Here is a 25,782-nt window from a genome sequence, read left to right on the forward strand (position 1 = left end):
GGGGGGAATCTTATAGAAGTGCATATGATCAGGAGAGGCATGGATAGGGTGAATGCACTCAGTCTTTTTCCCCAGGTTGGGGAATCGAGGACTAGAGGGCATCTGTTTAAAGTTAGAGGGGAAAGAATAAAAGGAAACCTGAGGGGCATCTTCTGGACGGACATTTTGGTCGGTGTTGACCAGTTTGTGCCAAAGGGCCTGTCTCCGTGCTGTAGGACTCGATGACTCAGCTTTGGCCCACGTCCTCATGCTGTGGATCAGAATATCATGGCTACTACTCTCATTCCAGAAACTCGGCCCCATCATCAAAGTCAATACTGGTGTCATGCCACACGGTCAGAGGTGCCATCTTTCAAATGGGGTATCAAATCGAGACCCTGCCCTCTGGGCAGATATAAGTTTGAAGACGACCAGAAGGGTTCTTCCCAGTTAGCTGACAAATATTTATTCCTCATCCGGGATCGCTCAAACAGGTGAGCTGACCATTATCACAGCACTGTCAGTGGCAGCTGACTCGAGACAAACTGGTGGTCTCACTTCTTATGCTATATCACCACATTTCAACAAAAATTACCTCACAGTTTGTGAGTACTTTGGGGTGTGCTAACTCTGTGAATAATGGACTGGTTACAACACAGAGGAAGGCCATTAAACCCCATCACTTTGCCAGAGCAACTTAGCAAGTCCTACTCTCCCTGTACCCTTTCCTTTCAAATGGTTTGGCCATTCCCTCCTGAAAATCACCAGTAAGTCTGCCTCCTCCACACTCTGCAATCTAGATCCAAAACACTGGCTGCATTAAAAGTCTCTTCCTCACGTCAGCTTTAGCTCCTTTAAATCTCTTTAAGCATCCCTCTGGTTCTCAACCCTTCCACCCATGCGAAAGATCGACACGTGAAATAATATCAAACAATCTCCTTTGTCTAAGAATAACAACCCAACTTCTGCAGTCTATCCCTGTAACTGAAGTCCCACATTGCTGAAACTATGGTCGTAAATCTTTCTAGGGTCTTCACGACACTCCTAATGTATAAGTGAATGGAACACCACTGTTGAGATCAAGCCAGTTTTTAAAAAAAGTCGCTTTAATGCCTCCAGTTATAACACTCGGTATTCTGTGTGCATTTGTCAATTTTGCTGTCACCATCAACAATTTGTTCACACATATACTAGGCCTCTGCTCCTGTGATACTTCTGAGAATTGTACACTTTAATTTTTATTGGCACTCCTCGTTCTTCTTTCTAAAATGTGTCGGTTCACAATTCTCTGCGTTATATTTCATTAGGCCCATTCTATTATTCCACATACTCTAGAAGTCTATCACGATCCTCTTCACAGTTCACAATACTTCCCAAGTTTTCTGCCATCAGCGAATTTTACAACGGTGCCCTGTACATTTATGTCCAAGTCATTAACATGGATGAAGGATAGTAGGGCCCCAGTATCACCTGAATAGTATCCCACTCTATATCTTCCCCTGTACGTAATACAACTACGGATCACTCCTGTCATTCTGTCAACATGGTACCATGTGCTGCCCAATTTATTCTATTGGTTCTAACTTTGCTGAGATGTCTCCTGGGCAGGATTTTGTGCCCTCCCCATGGCAGGTTTGGTGGAAGGGGGCATTAAATTGGGCAGAAGGGAAGCAGTTCATTGCTGATTAAGAACTAAACATAGAAATTGTTGGAGAAGCTCAGCAGCTCTGGCAGCACCTGTGGAGAGAAAGCAGAGTTAATGTTTCGGGTTGAGTAATCCTTCCTCAGAACTTGTTGATTAAACCAAAGTTGAGAAGACCCATGGACAGTCTTCTTTTCCCACTGCCATTGAGACCTTTTGACTATCAAATCGTTGCCTACTTGAGGCCATCACCCCACCTCCCAATGGGGTTTCCTAAGTAGAGGACAGGGGTCCCACCACACAGGGAGCACCAACCGACTCTGGCACCATGGCCCTTGAGTTCCAAGGGTGGTTTCTCATTTAAACGCACTGTGTGAGGGACCCAGCATTGGGAAGGTGGGGTTGGGGTTAGCCATTCAAAGCCACTCCCTGTCTTGTTGCTGACCGTCCTTGATGAGAGCTCTCCAGTGGATGCCGTACTGACAGTAGCCATCGTCTCCCTGCTGAATACAGGATAGCAGTCTGCCTCTGACTAGCCACTGATGGGACTTTCACCTCCAGGATCATTGGTCCATTGGGCAAGTCTGTTTTGGTTATGTCAAGAGCCTGAGTGACAGTTGGGTTTCCTCATCTATTACAATAGGGTTTCCCTAAAAGGGATAATGAGAGGTTCCTATCAATTGTCATGTTCATGGAAGATATTCCACATGTCTTAATTAATACAGTTCAATAAATGACACTTTGCGAGTTTTGAGCAGGTTTGTCGCTCTGATTGAGCTTCTGGCTGTAGGTTTGCTCGCTGAGCTGGAAGGTTCATTTTCAGATGTTTTGTCACCATACTAGGTAACACCTTCAGTGAGCCTCCGGATGAAGCACTGGTGGTGTAGCCCACTTTCTATTTATATGTTTGTGATTCCTAGAATTGGTGATGCCAGACTACTCAGACCCCTTGGCATCATGGTAGCCCACAAACCCACCAACACACTAAAACAGCAGCTAATGAACTTCAAAGGCCCTATACTATAACAGCAAAACTAATGTCATTTACAAAATATCGTGCAAGAACTGTAACAAACACTACATTGGACAAACAGGCAGAAAACTAGCCACCAGGATACATGAACACCAACTAGCAACAAAACGACATGACCCACTCTCACTAGTATCCTCACATATGGATGAGGAAGGACATCACTTCGACTGGGACAACACATCCATCCTAGGACAAGCCAAACAGAGACACGCTTGAGAATTCCTAGAAGCATGGCATTCCAACCGGAACTGTATCATCAAACACATTGACTTGGATGCCATTTACCACCCACTGAGAAAAAGAACAGGAAATGATATCACCACAAGAAATGACATCACCAACCCTAGGAAACGCAAACATATAACTAGAAAGCGGGCCATGCCGCCAGTACTTCATTCGGAGGCTCGCTGACGATATTACCTAGTCTGGTGACAAAACATCTGAAAACGAACCCCAGCTCAGCGAGCAAATCTACATCCAGATGTGACACTTTATTAAATATCTTTTGGAAGACAATGTAGAATAGATGGGTTTTTATGGGGAGTCAATGAGAGCTTCACAGTCATTGTTACTGAGAAAAACATTCAATTCCAGATTTTATTGAATCGAAATTCAACCAGCTGCCATGGTGAGATTTGAACCCTTGTTTCCCGACCCTCTAAATTACTCATCTAATCACTATTACCACCAGGCTGCTGTCTGCCCTCACTCTCCATATTAGGCAAATATAGATTTCACTGGCCTTTGCTGGGATATTCTTTTTTAATCACAGTGATAGATTAAACTCCGCACACTCCCTCAGCAAAGCAAAAATAAACTTTCTTACTTCTATGAGAAGGATGGCTATGGCTCCAAAGACAGAAATGGTCTCCCCCACCAAGCGGATGTAATCTCCATTTGATGTGTAGCACAGCTGGAATCAGAAGAAAGAGTGAACGTTATACCCAGTGGCACGGCAATAATTCAAAGGATGATCTGGTGGTTAGTGTCAGTGTTAGGACTTTAGTACAGCAAGCAACTTCTATTCTACTACTTCACTGAGAGGCACAAATCACTGAAATGGTAGGTGCTAAAGTATAGCCCACACTATTAGATTAGATTACTTACAGGCCCAACAAGTCCACACCAACCCGCCGAAGCGCAACCCACCCAGACCCATTCCCCTATATTTACCCCTACACCCAACACTAGGAGCAATTTAGCACGGCCAATTCACCTGACCTGCACATTTTTGGACTGTGGGAGGAAACCCACGCAGACACGGGGAGAATGTGCAAACTCCACACAGACAGGTGCCCGAGGCTGGAATCGAACCTGGGACCCTGGTGCTGTGAGGCAGCAGTGCTAACCACTGGGCTACTATGAAAAATCTCACTTGGTCTGAGAAATTTTCACAAATGCTCCTAGGAAGTCACTTTGCCTCAGCCACAAACTCGGTGCTAAACATCCAAATAACTTCTTTAAAAATTCACAAATAAATAAAATATATGCTTTTCCATCTATCGGTAATAACACCATTGAAATTGTATTTCTATCACAGCAAGTCATGCAATCTGTAGTCTAATGCCCCTATAATTAGATTTCTAGGTTAGATTAGATTAGAGGAAAAATGGCAATTGGGAACTATAATATTTACATAAACACAGAGAAACAGGCCCTTCAGCCCATCATGTCTGTGCAGACCATGATCCTACTCTAAACTAATCCGTATCTGTCTGCATACGGTCCATATTCCTCTATTCTCAGCCTGTTCACATACCTGTCTAAGTGCCTCTTAGACGTTGCTGTTGTATCTGCTTCTACCACCTCCTTGGCAGTGTGTTCCAGGCACCTACTACCCTTCGCTCCCTCACCCTCTCACTTTAATCCGATGTCCCTTAGTATATGACATCTCCAACTTGGGAAAATGACTCAGACTATCCATCCTATCCATGCTCCTCCTAATTTTATACACTTCTCTCAAATCATCTCTTAGCCTCTGACGCTGTGGCAAAAATAATCCAAGTTTGTCCGACCTCTCCTTCTGGCTAAAACACTCCAATCCGGGCAATATTCAGACAATATCATCTGCACCCTCTCCAAAGCCTCAACATCCTTCTGATAGTGTGTGACCAGGACTGCCCACAGTACTCCAAATGTGGCCTGACCAAAGTCTTACACAATTGCAACATGACTTGCCAATGTTAGTATTCAATGCCCCACCCTGATGAAGACAAGCCTGCCATATGCCTTCTTTACCACCTTATCCACTTGCACTGCCACTTTCAGGGAACTCTGGGCTTGGACCCCATGAACTCCCTGTATATTAATGCTCCAAAGGGTCCATACACAATATACTTCCCTCTTGTATTTGACCTCCCAAAATGCATCAACTCACACTTGTCTGGATTAAACTAACCCCAACCCATTTGCCATTTCTCCACCCACTTTCTAGCTGATCTATTTCCTGCTGTATGCTCTTATAATCTTCCTCACAGCTCCACCAACATCCATGTCGTCTGCAATTTACTAATCAGACCACCAACCTTTTCATCCAAAACAATTAGATATATTACAAACAAGGGGGTCCCAGCACTGATCCCTGTGGAGCAGCACTGGGCACAGACCTCCAGCAAGAAACACCCACCTCCCTGACTACGCTCTATCTTTTATGGCCAAGCCACTTTTGTATCTAACTTGTCAGCTCACCATTGATTCTATGCAATTTGATCTTCTGCAGCAGCCGACCTTGTCAAATGCTTTGGTACATTCTATGTAGATTATATCCAGTGCCCGATCCTCTTCAATCATCTTCATCACTTCCTCAAAAAACTCAATCAGGTTTGTGAGACAAGATTTCCCCTGCATAAAGCCATGCTGACCATCCATAATAAATCCAAATGCAAGTAGATCCTGTCCCTAAGTCTGTTCATCAAAAGTAATTTCCCTACCACTGACACAAGGCTCACCAACATATTAATCCCAGATTATCCCTGTCGCCCTTCTTAAAGGAACATCATTGGCTGAGGGGTAGCGGTGGTCTCAACTACTTATCTCTGTAAATCACAACACACGCTAATTTCTGATCCTTTGAGCAAACCTAGAAATATCCCAACCTTCTTTCCCCCATTCTGCTGCCATGCACTAAACAGTAGCTGCTACCCACTCCACCAGTGGCCCATGGTTATGGTACTAACATTTAATGGCGCCTCTTCCAATATCTGTGTGTCCCTAGGGTCTGTGACATTGTCACGACGTGGTATAAGAGGTCGAAAGATGCAACAGGAGGTGAATATGATAATGTAGATGAAGTAGAAGAGAGCAATGGTTCGGAAATAATACTTTCCATATCTGTTCCACTTGAAATGGATCAGGGCTTTGATCGGTGGGAGGTTGAGGATCTTCAGGGCCTGTAGAAACAGAACGATGTGGAAACATTCAGGGTTTGACCTTCACTCAGTCACCTTCAGAGGATGTTTCTGTCTGGAACTCCTCGGCTCACCTCAACTTCATTACTGCAAATAACCAGGTCAAGGACAGAGTGGTCATCATCCCAGGAATCAATACCAGAGAGATCGTAGAAGGTGGCAGAGATAGGTTTGAAAAACCATTCAATCTGGCGTTTCCTCTTTCTCATTAGGTGTTGGAACAGCTGCAGAATAAAAACCAAATCCAACATGTTAGTTAAGTCGTTTGTTTTTCTCTCTCCCTGTCAGATTGAAAATGGGTTGCAAGAATAACCACAGACAGTCCTGTATTCAATATGCTGCTCAGGCAAGGCATAGTATTTCTGTAGAGGATGGAAATGCCAGGGATAAGCAGTGTGAGCGTGAGATTACAGGGTTCATTCAGTGAAGCTGTTTCGGAAATTAAGAGAGAAGGTTCTAATGTATGATAGTGTGGATTATGCATGGAAAGCTAAAACAAAAACCTTACACTGTGCTTCTTACTAGTTCACTGGATGTATTTTAACTTGTAGGCATATACATTTTATTGAAATGCAGTCATTGTTGTAATGTAAGAACCCAGCAGCCATTTTAGTGGGACCTCACGAGTCACAACAAGATGGATGATCAGATAATCTATTGTAGTGATCTCTCAGGTTTCCTTTGAAAATGCCATTAAATATTTTATGCACCTAAGAGAATGGATAATGTTGAGGTTAATTTTCCTAACTGAAAGACAACATCTCTGACAGGGCATCATTCCCTTAGTACTGCACTGCGGTATGAGGTTGGACATTGTGCTCAGGTCTCTGTCTCGGAGTTGGGACGTCAAGTTGAAGTTGTACAGGATGTAGGTAAGGCCTCTATTGGAGTATTGTGTCCCGTTTCGGTCTCTCTGTTGTAAGGAAGATATTATTAAACTGGAAAGGGACCAGAAGAGATTTACCAGGATGTTGCCAGGACTGGAGGGTTTGACTTATGAGGAGACGCTGAAAAGGCTGGCACTTTTTTCACTGGAGCATAGGAGGTTGAGGAGTGACCTTATAGAGGTTTATAAAATCGTGAGGGACATAGTTAAGGAGAATGGCAAGTATGCTTTCCTCAGGGTAGGGGAGTTCAAGACTAGGGAGCATATTTTTAAGGTGAGAGGAGAAAGATTTAAACAAGACTTGAGGGGCAACTTTCTTTACGCAGAATGTGGTTCGCTTGTGGAATGAGTTTCCAGAGGAAGTAGTGGATATGGGTACAGTTACAATGTATGATTAGATTAGATTGATTAGATTAGATTAGATTAGATTAGATTAGATTAGATTAGATTACTTACAGTGTGGAAACAGGCCCTTCGGCCCAACAAGTCCACACCGACCCTCCGAAGCGTAACCCACCCAGACCCATTCTCCTACATTTACCCCAACACTATGGGCAATTTAGCATGGCCAATTCACCTAACCTGCACATTTTTGGACTGTGGGAGGAAACTGGAGCACCCGGAGGAAACCCGCGCAGACACGGGGAGAATGTGTAGAAGACATTTGGTGAAGAACGTCAATAAAAAGGGTTTGGAGGGATATGGCCCAGATGCTGACAGGTGGGACTAATTCAGTTTAGGATTATGGTCAGCATGGACTGGTTGGACCAACAATGCTGTATGACTCCATGACTCTATGAAATGTTCTGACTCAGAAACAAGAGTGCAATTGCTAAATAAACCTTAGTACCCAGAATAGGAAATGACTTAGGCCACCCAGAGGGAAAATGTAGCAAATGAAAATGTTCCAGAAATACCAGGAAATTAATGTACTGGTCATACTGAAGCACTATTCTGAGGTAGAGGTGACAAATCACACCAGTGTGTGTCATTCACATGGTTTACTGGCTTTTCGGTAAGCAATCTCTATTCACACCAACGAGAACATTTTGTTCGTTTCCAATGTTCACCCTCCTCAGCTTCACATGGTCCATTTCCCAACTCTTCCCTTAAGCTAAAACAAAGAACAGCGGATGCTGGAGATCAGAAACAAGATCAGGAAGTGCTGGTGAAACTCAGCAGGTCTGGCAGCATCTATGGAGAGAAAGTAGAGTTAACATTTTGAGCTCTTCTTCAGAACTGACTGTAGGTAGAAAAAGTAGGTAGAAAATAGTTATGCTGATGACAGGAAAAAATGCCAGAGTTTAATATGAAAGGCATGATAACAGAACATTAGGAAGGCATTAATATGATTGGTCAAAGGCAGCATGGAGTTATGAAAGGTAAAACATGCTTAACAAATCTAATGAACTAGTAGAATACATAAGGGTAAACCAATGGATGTGGTACATTTAGATGCTTTTTGGTAAGGTCCCTTGTGAAAGGTTAGTGGGCAAAACTAAAGCACATGCGGGATAGGGGTAATAGTGGCATGGATTAAGAACTGGCTGACAGAAAGCAGACAGTGGAACTAAACGGGTCATTATCCAAGTGGCAGGCAGGGAGTAGTGAGGTACCACTAGGATTAGTACTTGGGCCCCAGCTATTCACAATACACATAAATGACCTGGATGAGGTAGCAAAATGCAACATTTCCAAGTTCGCTGTTGATGTGTGGAGGGTACATGGAGGCTTCAAGGTGATTTAGGCAAGTTAAGCAAGTGGCAAATACATGGCAGATGCAGTACACTGTGGCTAAATGTGAATTCATAGACTTTGGTGTGAAACCAGAATGGAAGAATATTATTTGAATGGTGTTATATTGGAAGTGTAGATGGACAAGGGATCTGGGTATCCTTGTACAAATGAAAGTACATAGGCAGGTGCAGCAAGCAATTAGGAAAGACAATGGTATATTGGTCTTCATTGCAAGAGAACCTGAGTTCAGAAGTAGGGTATCTTACTGCATTTACCAGGGCCATAGTGAGACAACCCTTGGAGGACTGTGTACAGTTTTGGCCTCCCTACTCAAGAAGGGTTCGACTGCCATAGAGACAGGTCTATTAGACTGATATGGGGGATGGCTGGACTGTCCTGTGAGGGGAGATTGATTTGATGGCTCTGTATTCACTACCATTTAGAAAGATGAAATAGGATCTGATTGAACCGTATAAAGTTCTAACAGGGCTGGACAGGCGAGATGCAGGGAGGATATGTTTTCTTGTTTAGGGAGCACAGATTGAGGATATGTGGTAAACCATTTAGGACAGAGCTGAGGAAAACTTACTTCACTCAAAAGATAGTCAACCTGTGGAATTCAAAGCAGGCTGAGGAGGACAAGTCACTGAATATATTCAAGAGACAGATTCATTTTCAGACATTAAAGGCATCAAGGGGAACAGGGAGATAGCAGGAATATGGCACTGAGGTAGAGGATCAGCCCTAACAGAGGTAGAGCAGGTTTGAAAGGCCTAATGACCTACTCCTGCTCCTAATTTCCATACTTCTATGTGTGTTTCCAGAATTTCCTTTTTTTTATTTCAGATGTGCAGTAGCACAGTCACCACAGAATCCCTACAGTGTGGAAGCAGGTCATTTGGCCCATCAAGTCCTCACCGACCCTCCGAAGAGTAACCCACCCAGACCCATATATTTACCCCTGACTAATGCACCTAACTGACACATCCCTGAACACTATGGGCAACTTAGCATAGCCAATTCACCCAACCTGCACATCTTTTGGATGTACTCATACTGAGTGCTGATCAGTGTTTGGTTAACTGCACGTTATTGAGTTGGAACTTAAACTCTGTACTATATTGTACAGTGTAGGGAACATCCTACCCAGTAAATGCACTCCTCTCCGTAATGATGAGTTTGATGCTCCCAGCCAGTGTCGTTACTCTCTTCCATACAATGCTGGATTATAAAATGCTGAATAGACCCTCACCTGGACATTTCCTTCCAAGGCCGCAAGCTTGAAGGGAGTCAGCCCATTGTTGTTGGTGATTGTCTCCACTGGATTCCCCCTCTCTGGATCAAGGGACAGGATGAAATCATACATCTGGGCTGTGTAACGCCGGGCATGCAGTGCCAGATGATGCAGAACAGTGTTACCTGAAAATACATCCATCAGAAGAAAGAAATCAAGAAAGACTTGTATTTATATAGCACCTTTCACAACTTCAAACCTCCCAAAGAGCTTTGTAGCCAATGGAGTGCCTTGGGAATGGAGTCACTGCTGTTGTGCAAGAAGGATCCCAACCACTCTGTGCACAGCAAGCTCCAACAAACAATACAGTGGCAATGGCCAGATGTTTGTCTCCAGAATACATATTAACCAGAAACACAAGAGAGAATGGATGGGGCCCCAGGTTTACATTTCTTCCAAAAGGCAGCACCTCTAGAACTGTAGCACTCTCTCAGTACAGCACTGGGAGTCTCAGCCTAGTCACTGGGCTCAAGTGTTTGGAATGGGACTCAAACCTATCCCTGGGACCTGATCAGGTCTATCCCAGAACTCTGTGGGATGCTAGGGAAGTGATTGCTGGGCCCGTTGCTGAGATATTTGTATCATCGAAAGACAGAGGTGAGGTGCTGAAAGACTGGAGGGTGGCTATTGTGGTTCCACTGTTTAAGAAAGGTGGTAAGGAAAATCCAGGGAACTATAGACTGGTGAGCCTGTCATCAATGGTGGATAAGTTGTTGGAGGTATTCTGAGGGACAGGATTTACATGTATTTGGAAACATAAGGACTGATTAGGGATAGTCGACATGGCTTTGCCCATGGGAAATCGTGTCTCACTAGTTTGATGGAGGTTTTTTGAAGAATTTCTAAAGAAGATTGATGAAGGCACAGCAATGGATGTTGTGTGCAGGGACTTCAGCAAGGTGATCAACAAAGTTCCTCGTGGTAAACTGGTTAGCCAGGTTGGACGACATGAAATCCAGGGAGATTTAACCATGTGGCTTCAAAATTGGCTTGGCGGTGGCTAATGTGGTGCCATTATTTAACAAAGGTGGTGAGGAAAATCCAGGGAACTATTGACCAGTAAACCTGACATCAGTAGAGACAGAGGATGATGGTGGAGGGTGTTTTTTCAGACTAGAGGCCTGTGACCAGCAGTATGCTGCAAGAAATGGTGCTGGGTCCACTGCTTTTTGTCATTCATATCAATGATTTAGATGTGAATTCAGGAGAAATGTTTAGTGAGTTTTCAGATGACAACAAAATTGGTGGTGTATGGATAGTTGTTTTTGATTTAGAATTGCTACAGTGTGGAAATAGGCCCTTCAGCCCAGCAAGTCCATACCAACCCTCCGTTCGAAGAGTAACCCACCCAGACCCATACTACTCTACAGTTTCCCTGACTAATGCACCTAACCTACACATCCCTGAGCACTGCGGGCAATTTAGCACGGCCAATTCACCTAACCTGCACATCTTTAGACTGTGGGATGAAACCAGAGCAAACTCACACAGAGTCTGAAGCTGGATTCAAACCCAGGTCCCTGGCGCTGTGAGGCAGCAGTGCTAACCACTGAGCCACCATGGTGTCTAAGGTAGACAGGGTCAGTTCATTGAGTATCGGAGTTGGGAGGTCATGTTGAGGCTGTACAGGACATTGGTTTGACCACTTTTGGAATATTGCTTTCAATTCCGGTCTCCCTGCTATAGGAAAGATGTTGTTAAACTTGAAAGGGTTTAGAAAAGATTTTCAAGGATGTTGCTAGGTTTGGAGGATTAGCGCTATCGAGGGAGGCTGAATGAGTTCAGACTGTTTTCCCTGGAGTGTCAGAGGCTGAGGAGTGACCTTATAGAGGTTTATAAAATCATGTGGGGCATGGATAGAGTGAATAACAACAGTCTTTTTCCCTGGGGGTAGGGGAGTCCAAAACTCGAGGGCAAAGGTTAAAGGTGGAGTACCTACAACCCACCCTCCCATCCTGGCACTTTCCCCTGCCACCACAGGAATTGCAAAACCTGTGCCGACACCTCCTCCCTCCCCTCCATCCAAGGCCCTAAAGGAGCCTTCCACATCCATCAAAGTTTTACCTGCATATCCACCAAATATCATTTATTGTATCCGTTGCTCCCGATGTGGTCTCCTCTACATTGGGGAGACTGGGCGCCTCCTAGCAGAGCGCTTTAGGGAACATCTCCGGGACACCCGCACCAACCAATCACACCGCCCTGTGGCCCAACATTTCAACTCCCCCTCCCACTCTGCCAAGGACATGGAGGTGGATTCTATAGATGGGAGGTTGGCCTTTGTGATTGTCCGGGCTGAGGTCACCACTCTCTGTAACCCAAGGCTTCAGGCTCTCTGCCTTTATTCCTGATTTTGCCCGAAACGTCAATTTTACTGCTCCTCGGATGCTGCCTGAACTGCTGTGCTCTTCCAGCACCACTAATCCAGAATCTGGTTTCCAGCATCTGCAGTCGTTGTTTTTACACAGGTTAAAGCTGGGAAGGGAATGATTTAAAAAGAACTTAAGAGGCAACTTTTTTTCACACAGAGGGCGGTGCGTGTATGGAAAGAGCTGCCAGAGGAAGTGGTGGAGATTGGTACAATTACATTTAAATGGCATCTGGATGGGTATACTAATATGAAGGGTTTAGAGAGATATGGGCCAAACGCTGGCAAATAGGCCTAGATTAATTTAGGATATCTATGCTGTACAACTCTATGATTCCATGACCTTCCATTTCAGAGGCAGGAATGCTACCATTGCAGTCAAAGCTTACACCTGAGTAATGAAATACATCGGGAATCAGAGTAGTGTGGAGATCAATGATCATCGAGTGGGATTATTGAACAGGCTTGAGGGGGTTTAATCACTGATTCCATTGCCTACACCTCAGATTTGCAAATCAGACATGCCGGAAGATTAGGCAGCACATTATTGTTGATCTCTACCTTGACTTCTAAGCTAATCAAGCTTCACTGAGTTCTGACTCTTACCGAGGTAATCCTGTGCCTTTATGTCTGCACCATTCTCAATCAGGAACTGAACAATCTCTTTATTCCCAACGCACGCAGCGAAAGACAGCACATGCTCACCTGAAACAAAGTGAGAATTACTCAGAAGAGTGAACTGGAAGCTACCAAACTGATCCAAACTGAAGCAAGTAACTTGTCTGACCAAGATCTTGAGAATCACCAATACCAACAACCATTGCGAATGAGACAATGTTATTTGGCCCATCCATTCTTAACCTTCTTGTACCTTAACTCTCCCGATCCATCTTGAACACCACACATACATTTGGTCTTGGTCACCTTTTCTGGTTATCAATAAAGAGAAAGTTAATCCAGAGTAGCTGAACAAAGAGAAGTTGTTCATTCAGGAGATTAGATACGTATGGAACTAACTAGAAGTCAGGAAACATAGAAAGCAAGAACAGGAATATGCCATTCAGCCCCTTGATCCTGACCCACCATTCAATATGATCATGGCTGACCATTTACCTCAGTCCCCTGTTCCTTCTCTCTGCCCATACACTTCAATCTCTTAGCCCTAAGAACTCCTTCCTGAACGCATTCAATGTTTGGCCCCAAACAATTTTTGTGGCTTAGAATTGCACAGGATCACCACTCTCTGGGTGAAAGTAAGGCAAATACGGGCTCGGGACAGTTAGGGTTACAATGGGATTGATGTCAGGTTTGTCTAACAGCTTTCTGTTGTCCTGGACTATTACCTGTGTTCCTCACAGGAAGGACATGCTGCCTGCACATTACCTTTGAGATACTAGCAGGGAATTCCAGAGATACCACAGAATTGGCACAATGTAGAAGGAGGCAGTTCAGCCCATTGTGTCTATACTGACTCTTTGAATAAGTATTATAATCCAGTGCCATTCTCCTACATTTTCCCCATAACTCTGAACCTTACTCAAACAGAAACAATTGTTTAATGCCCCCTTGAAGACCTCCATCAGCCTCCAGGGATCGGGTTTCAGATCTGACCCAATCACTGCGTGAAAAAGGGTTTCCCTTCTCACATCATAATTACCTGAAACCTGTGCTCTTGATTTGAGAGATTTGTGGAAGTGATTCATGAGTCAAACTGTTGAATGATCTTTACTTTGAGGGCTAGGTACTGCAGGCTCCTCCTGGCTCTTCGTGTAACCCGTTTGCCCACACTAAACCCCTGCACCCCACCTCCATGCCCATTGAATACCTTTTTAAAAGAAAACATTTCCTGTCATGACTAATTGTTCTCAAACTTGTCCGACAGTTCCTAGTTCTACTCCAATTCTACCTGAGTTTTAACCCCTTCAAACGTCGGGTAAGCTTCAGACGTCACACCTATTGTTAAAAGCACCACTAAGGAGTATTTGCTTTATTCTATCTCTGGGCATTACCACTGAAATATCTTAATTTCTTACAAAACAATATTGCAAAGTTTCCAGCATTTGGACATAATGTCAGCTGATGAAAGACAAACATGGGAAGAAATAGCAACATTTCCCGGTATCAGGAATTTTGAGTTACGAGGAGAAAGTGAGAACTGCAGATGCTGGAGATCAGAGCTGAAACATGTGTTGCTGGAAAAGCGCAGCAGGTCAGGCAGCATCCAAGGAGCAGGAGAATCGACGTTTCGGGCATGAGCCCTTCTTCAGGAATTTCGGGCTCATGCCCGAAACGTCGATTCTCCTGCATTTTGAGTTACGAGGCAAGTTAGATGCTTCTCATCGGCAAAGTATTGAAGGTTATAAATGAAATTAAATGAACTGGCGATAATGGTGAAAACAGGGACCACAGGTTAAAAATTTTAAAATTATGAATAAAGCAGGAAGATAGGCGGAATTTTAAATGTATAAAAAAAGAGTAATGGACATTTAGAGTAAATTACACAGAGGGCCAAGCAGGTAAAAACAATGACTGCAGATGCTGGAAACCAGATTCTGGATTAGTGGTGCTGGAACAGCACAGCAGCTCAGGCAGCATCCAAGGGAGCAGATAAGCAGTCAAGTGATCAACAGGTTACAATCAAGGTATAATTGGATTCTCTGATATGAGGATGGATCTGGTGGCCTATAAAGAAGCAAAGGTGGTTTGAGATCACCTGTAAAGGCATAGCCTGTCTCACACCAATGGAGAGACACACAGTGGGTAGAAAGTGAGATATTATGGAGAAAACTGATGGGCAGCAGAGACAAGCACTCCTGAGGAATTTCTAATTTACAATCATTGGTTAGGAAAATGGTCCATTTCAGTGCCAAAGTAGACAATTCGGGAGGGGGCAATTGAGAGGAGTTACAGGGAGGTAGTCACACATCAGGTACAGGAAAAAGGTAGACAGGTTACAGTCAGGGGACAGAAAGGGAACAGGCAGACAGTGTATGGAACCCCTGTGTTGTTTCCCCTCAATAAGAAATATACCATTTTGGATGCTATTGGGGAGGGAGGGGACTTACCAAGGGTCAGCCATTGGGTACAGGTCTCTGGCACAGAGTCTGTCACTGTTGCTCAGAAGGGAAGGGGGAAGAGGAGCAGAGCAGTAGTCATTGGTGGACGCTACAGTTAGGGGGACAGATAGCAGATTCTGTGGGAACAAGAGAGACTCGCGGTCGGTGTGTTGCCTCTCAGGTGCCAGGGTCCGTGATGTCTTGGATCGCGTTTTCAGGATATTTATGGGGAGGGGGAGCAGCCCCAAATTGTGGACAACATAGGCACTAATGGCAAAGGTAGGAAGAGAGATGGGGATTTAAGGCAGACATTCAGGGAGCGAGGGTGGAAGATTAGAGCAAGAACACACAGAGTTGTTATCTCTGGTTTGTTACCCATGCCACATGCTAGCGAGGTGAGGAATAGGGAGAGAGAGGAGTTTAAAACGTCACTACAGGGATTGTGCAGGAGGGAGGGATTCAGATATCTGGATAACTGGGGCTCATTCTGGGGCAGGTGGGACCTCTACAAACTGGATAGTCTACACTTGAACTGGAGGGGTACCAATATCCTGGGGGAGGGGGGAGAGATTTGCTAATGCAATTCGGGGCAGTTTAAACTAATGCAGCAGGGGAATGGGAAACTGAAGTGTAGCTCCAGTGCACAGGAGGTTGAGAGAAGGGATGTCATGAACAAGGTTTCAAGGTCACAAGAGTGCACCTGCAAGCAGGAAGTTGGTTTGAAATGTGTCTACTTCAACACTAGGAGCATTCGGATAAAGATGAGTGAACTTGCAGCATGGATTGGTACCTGGGGTTTCGATGTTATGGCCATTTCGGAGACATGGATAGAACAGGGACAGGGATGGTTATTGCAGGTTCTGGGAATTAGATGTTTTAGTAAGAACAGAGAAGATATTAAAAGAGTGGGAGGTATGGCATTGTTAGTCAAGGGCATTATTACGGTGGCAGAAAGGACGTTTGATGAGGACTTGTCTGCTGAGGTAGTATGGGCTGAGGTTAGAAACAAGAAAGGAGAGGTCATCCTGTTGGGAGTTTTCTATAGGCCTCCAAATAGTTCCAGAGATGTAGTGGAAAGGATAGCAAAGATAATTCTGGATAGGAGTGATAGTAACAGGGTAGTTGTTATGGGGGACTTTAACTTTCCAAATATTGACTGCAAACACGATAGTTCGAGTACTTTAGATGAGTCGGGTTTTTTTCCAATGTGTGCAGGAGGGTTTCCTGACACAGTATGTAGACAGGCCAACAAGGGGCGAGGCCACATTGAATTTGATACTGGACAATGAACCTGGCGGTAGCTGAGCACTTTGCTGATAGTGACCACAATTCGGTTATGTTTATTTTAGCGATGAAAAGGGGTAGGTATATACCACAGGGCAAAAGTTATAGCTGGTGGGAAAGGCAACTACTATGCGATTAGGCATTGGGTGCATAGGATGGGGAAGGAAACTGCGGGCTCAAATGAAATGTGGAGCTTGTTCAAGGAACAGCTACTGCATGTCTTTGATACGTATGTACCTGTCAGGCAGGAAGAAAGTGGTCGAGCGAGGGAACCGTGGTTTACTAAAGAAGTTGAATCTCTTGACAAGGGGAAGAAGGAGGCTTATGTTAGGATGAGATATGATGGCTCAGTTAGGGCACTTGAGAGTTACAGGTTAGCCAGGAAAGACCTAAAGAGAGAGCTAAGAAGAGCCAGGAGGGGACATGAGAAGTCTTTGGCAGATAGGATCAAGGAAAACCCTTAAGCTTTCTGTAGGTATATCGTGAATAAAAGACTGACTAGAGAAAGGTTAGGGCCAGTGAAGGACTGTAGTGGGAAGTTGTGAGTAGAGTCTGAAGAGATAGAGGAAGCACAAAATGAATATTTTTTGTCAATATTCACATAGGAAAAAGACAATGCTGTTAAGGAGAATACTGAGATACAGGCTACTAGACTAGACAGGATTGAGGTTCCCAAGGAGGAGGTGTTAGCAGTTCTGGGAAGTGTGAAAATAGATATGTCCACTGGACTGGATGGGATTTATCCTAAGATTCTCTGGGAAGCCAGGGAGGAGATTGCAGAGCCTTTGGCTTTGATCTTTATGTCATCATTATCTCCAGGAACAGTGCCAGAAGACTGGAGGATAGCAAATGTTGTTCCCTTGTTTGAGAAGGGGAGTAGAGATAACCCTGGTAATTATAGACCAGTGAGCCTTCCTTCGGTTGTGGGTAAAGTGTTGGAAAAAGTTATAAGAGATAGGATTTGTAATCATCTAGAAAGGAATAAGTTGATTAGGGATAGTAAACGCGGTTTTGTGAAGGATAGGTCGTGCCTCACAAATATTACTGAGTTCTTTGAGAAGGTGGCCAAATAGGTGGATGAGGGTAAAGTGGTTGATGTGGTGTAAATGGATTTCAGGAAGGCATTTGGTAAGGTTCCCCACGGAAGGCTTTTGTAGAAATTACGGAGGCATGGGATTGAGGGTGATTTAGTGGTTTGGATCAGAAATTGGCTAATTGTAAAAAGACAAAAGATGGTTGTTGATGGGAACTGTTCATCCTGGAGTTCAGTTACTAGTGGTGTACTGCAAGGAGTTGTTTGGGGCCACTGCATTTTGTTATTTTTATAAATGACCTAGATGAGGGTATAGAAGGATGGGTTAGTAAATTTGCGGATGACACTACGGTGGAGTTGTGGTTAGTGCAGAAGGAGATCCCAATGCTCTCTCTCTATTCCTGCTTTGAGGAATATCATGGAGATTCAAATATAAGAATGTCGGCAGAAATGCAGATAAATAATGTATACATTTGGACTGCAACGGATGCTAAATCATGGAAAGTAAATGAAGACAAAAATATAGTTACCAGGGAATGATTCTTCCCTTCACAGGGAAAACACAGAGAAGGAGGATAACACTTAAAATTCAATTGAGACAAAAGTCTGGAAAAATAAATCTCAGAACACAGAAAAATGTGGGGGAATTAGAATTGAGGGTTGATTGGTTCACAGAACAGTGGAGTAAATCCAATGTGTTATGGACCAGACAGGACCCCTGAAAATACTTTAAGAAGATAGCCTGGACCCTAACTTTTTCTTATCTGAAAGGCAAATGTAACATACCATTTAATTTAATTCATCAAACTACTTGACCTTAGGCAAAACACAATTTATTTAAACACTTTACAAAGGAACCTCGATTATCCAAAAGACATGATTAGTGTGAGAAACAAAGCTCACTCACTTCAATAATTTCAGTCCGAGACAAAAATCTGAACCAGTAGTGTCGTTTATTTGTACACTTGCAAGTGGGTGCAATGTCTAATGCCAGGTAAGGCAATGACAAATACACATCAAATCCAACAAACTCTCAAAATTTATACAATTTGAATCCCCATATTTTTTTCGTATTTCATTGTTTGCTCCCTCCTCCGCTTACGTCACTCATTTCCTTAAGACTGATCCCACAACTTCTGTTTATCCGGCCTTGTCCGTGACAAATGTCTATCTCTGGCTCCCATAAGGTTGTTTGATGTCATCCCATCCTTTGCTTACCATTATCTACTCCCTCCATCTGCACTGCCTCTCACAGCATCTTATCACTAAGCCCTTTTAATTGGGGTTTGTTCCTGTGTCTCTGTACAAGTGGGAAACCTACTATTTATACAGGCCTCTCTTCACAGCATTTTATCTAGTGCCTGTATTTCTACCATTGTTTTGTAATCACGTCTCATGCTGACATATCATTTTTAACGGATTATATATTTCCTCATTCTTGCTAATTCAGCTCTCGGCCAAAACAATCCCAAACTAATGTGAATTCATTTACTCTGTATCAGAACTTATAATTGCAGAAATAACATTAATTCACCTATATCCCAAAATTAACATTTGGTTAATCAAATTCTGGATAATCAAATGCCACACAACACAGTTTAGCTAAGCATCAGGAACTTGCCATCTTGCCAGATAATCTGAAATTCAGATAATTGAATGCTGGATAATTGAGGTTCCTCTGCATTTGAAATACAACAAAAGAAAGAAGAACTTAGAGTAACTGCATTGGAAAACTTAATAGAATTATAACTACAGCATTTATTACTAATTAACTGTTGCAATATAGTAACATTCCATAAACACCCCCTTGGCAAAAAACAGCAAATTCAGAAAAATAGATTTGCCTGACAGTTAACCCAGCTGAGAGGGAAACGATCACTTCTAAACCCCAGTAGCTTCTGCCTTGCTGAGGCTCCAGCAGCAACTGGTGCTGAATCTCAAAGCTAAAAAACAAAAAAAACTAGAAATCCTGGTCTGTGACAGCCGGCCACACCCATCAAGGTTGCTTCTATTGTTCCAAATTTTAAAAAAACCCAAGGCCTCAGAAGCTGTTTACTGCCTTTTTTCAAGTAGTCAACTTATCACCTCTATCTCAAAGCCTCTCTTAGAAAAAAGGACAAAATAACCTCTTAAAGCCACAGCATTGTGTGATGATGCTGCTAACAAGGTTAGGTGGACTTTAGTTCTTTTTTCAGAGGGGTCATAAATGCATAGATTTTGATATGTCTGGTTTGAAGGGTTTCAGAGCCAATATGATGATAGCTAACAGATACTGCCTCAGGCAAAAGGCTTTCAAGTTTAAAAAAACACTTGTACAATGAAAGGGGAGTGGCCAGTTCTCCCAGCACAAATTTTCTCTGGTTTGGTTTTAACAGTCTGGCTGTTCAGAGCTGCTGGTCAGTTTAAGCTGGGGAATCAAAGGAAACAGCTACATGGAAAGAGGTGTTCAATGTTGAATCTCTCCTCCATCTCTCTCTCTCTCTCTCCTGTCAGACCCTGTATCTGATTTTACCTTTTTGCTAATGGGGTATTTATGGGGACTGCTGCAGGCATTTGGAATAGGATCAATAAATTGGGGTCATCTGTTGGGTTTTCGGATAGATTAAGTTTATCTGTATTCTGTTCTCTTTTGTTGTGTTTCATTCGGTACTCTGTAAATAAATTGTGTTTTGTTTAAAACCAAGGGGTTCTGACCAGCTGCATCCCTCCTGGAATATCCACTTTACACCTGCTTAAAACAACTAGAAAGGGTTAGGGTCTGGGCTTCCTTCTTGACATGTTTTGAGAGGATCTGGCCCTGGTCCATAACAATCGTCACAGATTACTTCTATTCCTGTGTAAGACCAATGGAATGACGAAGAACAGCCAAAGGTATCTCCGTCATTGACAAAGGGGAAGCTTGTGAACTCATGTACTCTTGGGTATAAATCAGGATGAATGCTTACCGTAGTAAATGAAGTTCTTTTCACTCCTTCTAAAGAAGATTCCAGTCGCACGTGATGATGCCACATCAGCTCCTCGGTTTATCAGCTCTTTCACCAGATGAATATTTTCATTTGCAACAGCAATGTGCAGGGCTGTTTTCCCTACACAACAAAATGAAAAGCAGTTCATTCCTGTCGATCCTACCCCCAACCTCATTCCTCAACTACTACCTATTCCTGACTTACTGTTTCATACACCGTTACACAGGGATACCTTCAGAGATTTACCAAGGCGTTAATGTAAATCTGCCTCCTGCAGTCGAGCACAAATACCAGCTTTCATCATTCTTTTTTGTACAAACCTGTGGGGGAAGAATTCAGCTCTTTGTGTTTTAAATGCAGGTTATTACTTTGAAGAACCCACCACCAACTCGCCTGAACAAGTAGTTATCAATTAGTGAATAACAAACACTGCTCACCCGGCCAGTGTCTCAATAACACTGTAGTTACATAAAGGGTAAGGAATTAAGGGAGGGATCCAAATCAAAATGGTGTTGGGATGGAGAAAATAGTGCAGTCTAGCCCCAGCAGTGCCCACCTCTCTCTGAAGACATTGAGAGAGTAGGTGGATAATACATACTAGGTAAAAACAATGACTGCAGATGCTGGAAACCAGATTCTGGATCAGTGGTGCTGGAAGAGTCCTCGGCAGAGTGGGAGGGGGAGTTGAAATGTTGGGCCATGGGGCGGTTTGGTTGATTGGTGCGGGTGTCTCGGATAATACATACTCCCTCTCCAAGAACACCCGGGCATGAACTTAACCATGAAAAAGGGGGAGCAGACCCCCTCCATTGCCCACTGCTTGGATCTGGTGATGGCCACTTCAGTCAGGCCCAGCTGGAGGCCCACCAGGAGGTCTCTGAACTGCCCATGAAGAACTCAGCTCTGTTTTGTTTGTTTTGGAAACCTATGACCAAATCACCAAATTAATCAACTAAACAAGTAACCAGCACAAGATTAGTGTGTGTTGCTGGAAAAGCACAGCAGGTCAGGCAGCATCCAAGGAGGTACCTTCATCAGGTACATAGATTTTCCTGCTCCTCGGATGCAACCTGACCTGTTGTGCTTTTCCAGCACCACACACTAATCTTGACTCTAATCTCCAGCATCTGCAGTACCCACCTCCATCAGGTAACAAGCACAGCCCACCATTGCAATAATAGCAAATACAAAATGGTGGGGGATGTAAGCGAGTGGTTAAATCAAAATGGTGTTGGATGAGGAAATAATGTGCTCCAGTCTCTCCAGGGCCTAACCTCTCTCTGAAGGTTTCATGGTTGTTGATACACACCACAGTGCTCCTGCTCCAAGGGAACCTGAGTATGAGTATCGCTATGGTGGAGGTCAAGTAGGCGACACCCTCCCCAGTCCACTGCCAAGAACTCAGCTCTTTCTATTTTGATAACCCACCACTTAATCACCAAAGTAATCACCGAAACAACAGACTGCAAAACACAAAGCAACACTACCAAAACGTAGGCAGCAAGGGAGGGGACTAAATTAAAGTGGTGTTGGAGGGGCAAACAAGGCATTCCATTCCCTGCGGTGCCCATCCCTTGGAAGTTAAAATCACATAATACCAGGTTATAATCCAACAGGTTTACTTGGAAGCACTAGCTTTCGGAGCGACTCTCCTTCTTCGGGTAGCTGTGCTGTGAAGGAACAGCATTCCAAAAGCTAATGCTTCCAAATAAACCTGTTGGACTAGAACCTGATGTTGTGTGATTTTTAACTTTGTCCACCCCAGTCCAACACCAGCTCCTCCACATCATCTCTTAGAACTCAGCTCAAAGATTTGTTCTAACCAAACCATTCAGAGATTTTAATTGCACACCTCTCGAGTAGGTGGGACTGGAAGCCGGGCCTCCTGGTCCAAATATTAGCACTGCGCCACAAGAGCCCCAGCTCAGCTCATTAATACAAAAATCCAGTGAGGGCCATCTATTCTCAATTCACTCTGGACTGATGCCTTAAAGGGCCCTGTGTTTCTAACTCTGACATTCACTGCCCAGGCCACATTCCTTACTCACAATCGTCATGGCCAGACGGCATAAAGATGTATCCCAAAGAAAACATCAAAACCCATTATATTAAAATAGTCGCTAATGTTTCTTTAGTGAGCTCATCACCTCACAGTGAAAACTCTATCGGGGGATATAAATCTATACTGTTAAATTAGTAACCTTCCAATTCACCTCCTGCTTGCTTATTAGATTATTTACAGTGTGGAAACAGGCCCTTCGGCCCAACAAGTTCACACCGACCCTCCGAACAGCATCCCACCAAGACCCATTCCCCTACATTTACCCCTTCACCTAACACTATGGGTAATTTAGCATGGCCAATTCACCTAACCAGAACACCCGGAGGAAACCTACACAGACAATGTGCAAACTCCACACAGACAGTTGCCTGAGGCGGGAATTGAACTCGGGTCTCTGGCGCTGTGAGGCAGCAGTGCTAACCACTGGGCCGCCATGTCAACACCTGAAAAGCGTATCCACCAGAATTCTGAAAATGGAGTTTGCTAAATTCTTTAGATATACAGTTCATAGAATCATTGAATCCGAGAATCCCTACAGAGTGTGGAAAGAGGCCATTTGGCCCATTGACCCTCCAAAGAGCATCCCGGGCCCAGACCCTATCCCTGTAACCTTGCCCTATCCCCATTACTCCACATTTCTCATGGCTAATCCACCTAGCTTGTACATCTTTGGACTGTGGGAGGAAACCGGATCACCCAGAGGAAACCCACACCAACATGGGGAGAATGTGCAAACTCCCCACAGACACCATGAGAAGAGCAGCTCCAGATATGAGCAGCTGGAAGGCCTGATCTCCGTCTTTCTCTCTCTCTCTCAAGAAAGCCCCTCTGCCACCACCCTCTGTCTCTGATCTTTGAGCCAATTTTCTATCCATTTGGCTAGCTTCCCCTGGAATCTATGTGATGTAACCTTGCTAACCAGGCTATCATGCAGAGCCTTGCTGAACATCCCAGTGTACCGATTCCACCCATTCTAATGCAACACGTAATTGTACCGCAGTTTGGGTTGAGGGGTCATGAATGAAACAGTGGCATCTACCTTCGTACAGCTCCGAGGTGGCGGGCACATTGATAAGATCTGGCACTTCTTCAAGGAGAATGGTTGCGACCTCATAACTGCCATACAATGCTGCGATGTGCAATGCTGTCTCGCCCATCACTCCTACCAGGAAATAAAGCAGCCACAATTACCACACAGTGCTGAGGTTTGTTTTAACCTGGCTTTGTCAACACTCAGGGAATTTCCTGGAGTCTCTGGGAATGAAAGGTCAATCTTTGGTCACTGCTGCAAATGAGAAATCATCAGTGGCATTAAAACAATTAGGCCTTTTTAATTTTCTTTAATGCTTTTATTTATATAAATACGCTCAGAGGAACACTTAATCAACACGACACCTCAACCCAACATCTGTCAACTCTTCAATCCTGATCTACTTTTCGGGAAACAAGCTGCTAGGGGCAGGAGAGCAGTGGTTGGTCGGTCACGTGAAGAAACATCCTTAGAATATGCCCACCAAGAGCAGGAAATTCTGCTTCACACGGTGACTATCTCATTTATTACCGACGTGCGTCACTCAACTCTGAGATCGAGTGTAATTAGCAGTCACTCACCAAATATATGCAGTGAGTGTGAGACTGGAATTAATGAGGCTTATCAAGTGTTATGATGGTCCCTCAAGGTTAATTGATATATTTAAGAGTCAGGAAAGGGAACAGGTAGTGTTGCAATTCGCAGTTGATGAAGGAAGACAGGAGAAAGAGGCTGAACTGCAGCATCAACACCAGCATTGAGCGACTAGACCCAGTGACCTCTTTCTGCGCTGTCTCATATCTAACATTCATGAAACAAGTACAAATCCACTGATTCCTTTCCCCAAAATAAAATGTGCGTTCTCACCTTTTTCAAAAGGGTCAACGGAGTGACACTTCAGGAGTTTCTGGATGGTACTGACATCATTCGCTCTTGCTGCTATGAACAGTGGTACTTCCATGATCCTGAGGGAAGGGAAATCACAGAGATCAGAGTGCAGACGGTGATGTGTTCAAACTGTGCACATGTTGGCTGTCAAACTGACCTGGTCAAGGCTAACGCAACGGGAGGATGCATTGTTCTCCAGACTTGTTACTTCTTGCTAGGCTCGGTGAACAATCCTCCCGGAGAACCACCAGATCATTCTGATAGGAGGACAATCAGCCCATCATCATGCCAAGGTTGGCTCTGAGTGATCCAATTAGAGTCCCAATCCCCTACTCTATCCCTATAGTCCTGCAAATGTTCCCTTCACAATTATTTATTTAATTCATTTTGAAACTTACTTTTCGATCTCCATGTGTGGGTTTCCTCCGGGTGCTCCGGTTCCCTCCCACAATCCAAAAGTGTGCAGGTCAGGTGAATTGGCCGTGCTAAATTGTCTGTAGTGTTAGGTGCATTTGTCAGAGGGAAATATAGGGTGGAGGAATGGGTCTGGGTGTTGCTTTTCAGAGAGCCAGTATGGACTTGTTGGGCCGGATGGCCTGTTTCCATTCTGTAGGGAATCCAATCTACATACAAACTACAAGCAAGAGTAGGCCATTCAGCCCCTGAAGTCTCAATAAGATCATGGCTGATTTCTGTGTAATCTTAGATCCACTTCCCTTCTACCCCTGATAACCTTTCACCCTTTTCTTAACAAGAACCTATCTAGCTACCTCAAAAATATTCAAGAAACTGCCTCTACTACCTTATACAAAAAGAGTTCCAAAGATTATCACAGAATCCCTGCAGTGTGAAAATAGACCATTCGGCCCATCAAATCCACACCAACAGTACAAAGATCATCCCACCCAATTCCACCCATCCCTGCAACCCCACCTTTCCCATGGTTAATCCACCGAGGCTGCACATCCCTGAACACTATGGGCAATTTAGCATGGCCAGTCCAGCTAACCTGCACCTGGAGTCATAGAGTTGTACAGCACAGAAACTGACCCTTCAGTCCAACTCATTCATGCCGACCAGATAGCTTAAATTAATCCAGTTCCATTTGCCAGCATTT

At 44.0% G+C, this 25,782-nt stretch overlaps 1 protein-coding gene across 2 annotated transcripts in view; it reads right to left on the minus strand.

Moving 5' to 3' along the window:
- LOC122562003 (transient receptor potential cation channel subfamily V member 6-like) overlaps positions 1-25,782 on the minus strand; it is a 52,780-nt gene that overhangs the window by 22,117 nt on the left and 4,881 nt on the right. Inside the window, exons 2-9 of one of the 2 annotated variants that reach the window (XM_043714372.1) lie at positions 24,645-24,742; positions 23,787-23,909; positions 20,665-20,805; positions 12,953-13,051; positions 9,937-10,103; positions 6,136-6,285; positions 5,831-6,043; positions 3,481-3,567 (exon numbers count right to left, since the gene is read on the minus strand). In XM_043714372.1, the coding sequence (XP_043570307.1) occupies positions 3,481-3,567; positions 5,831-6,043; positions 6,136-6,285; positions 9,937-10,103; positions 12,953-13,051; positions 20,665-20,805; positions 23,787-23,909; positions 24,645-24,742 (1,078 nt within the window). The remainder of the gene's footprint in view (positions 1-3,480; positions 3,568-5,830; positions 6,044-6,135; positions 6,286-9,936; positions 10,104-12,952; positions 13,052-20,664; positions 20,806-23,786; positions 23,910-24,644; positions 24,743-25,782) is intronic. The other variant, XM_043714373.1, reaches the window with a different exon arrangement.

The sequence above is a fragment of the Chiloscyllium plagiosum genome, chromosome 24 (assembly GCF_004010195.1).
Source record: "Chiloscyllium plagiosum isolate BGI_BamShark_2017 chromosome 24, ASM401019v2, whole genome shotgun sequence".
NCBI lineage: Eukaryota > Metazoa > Chordata > Chondrichthyes > Orectolobiformes > Hemiscylliidae > Chiloscyllium > Chiloscyllium plagiosum.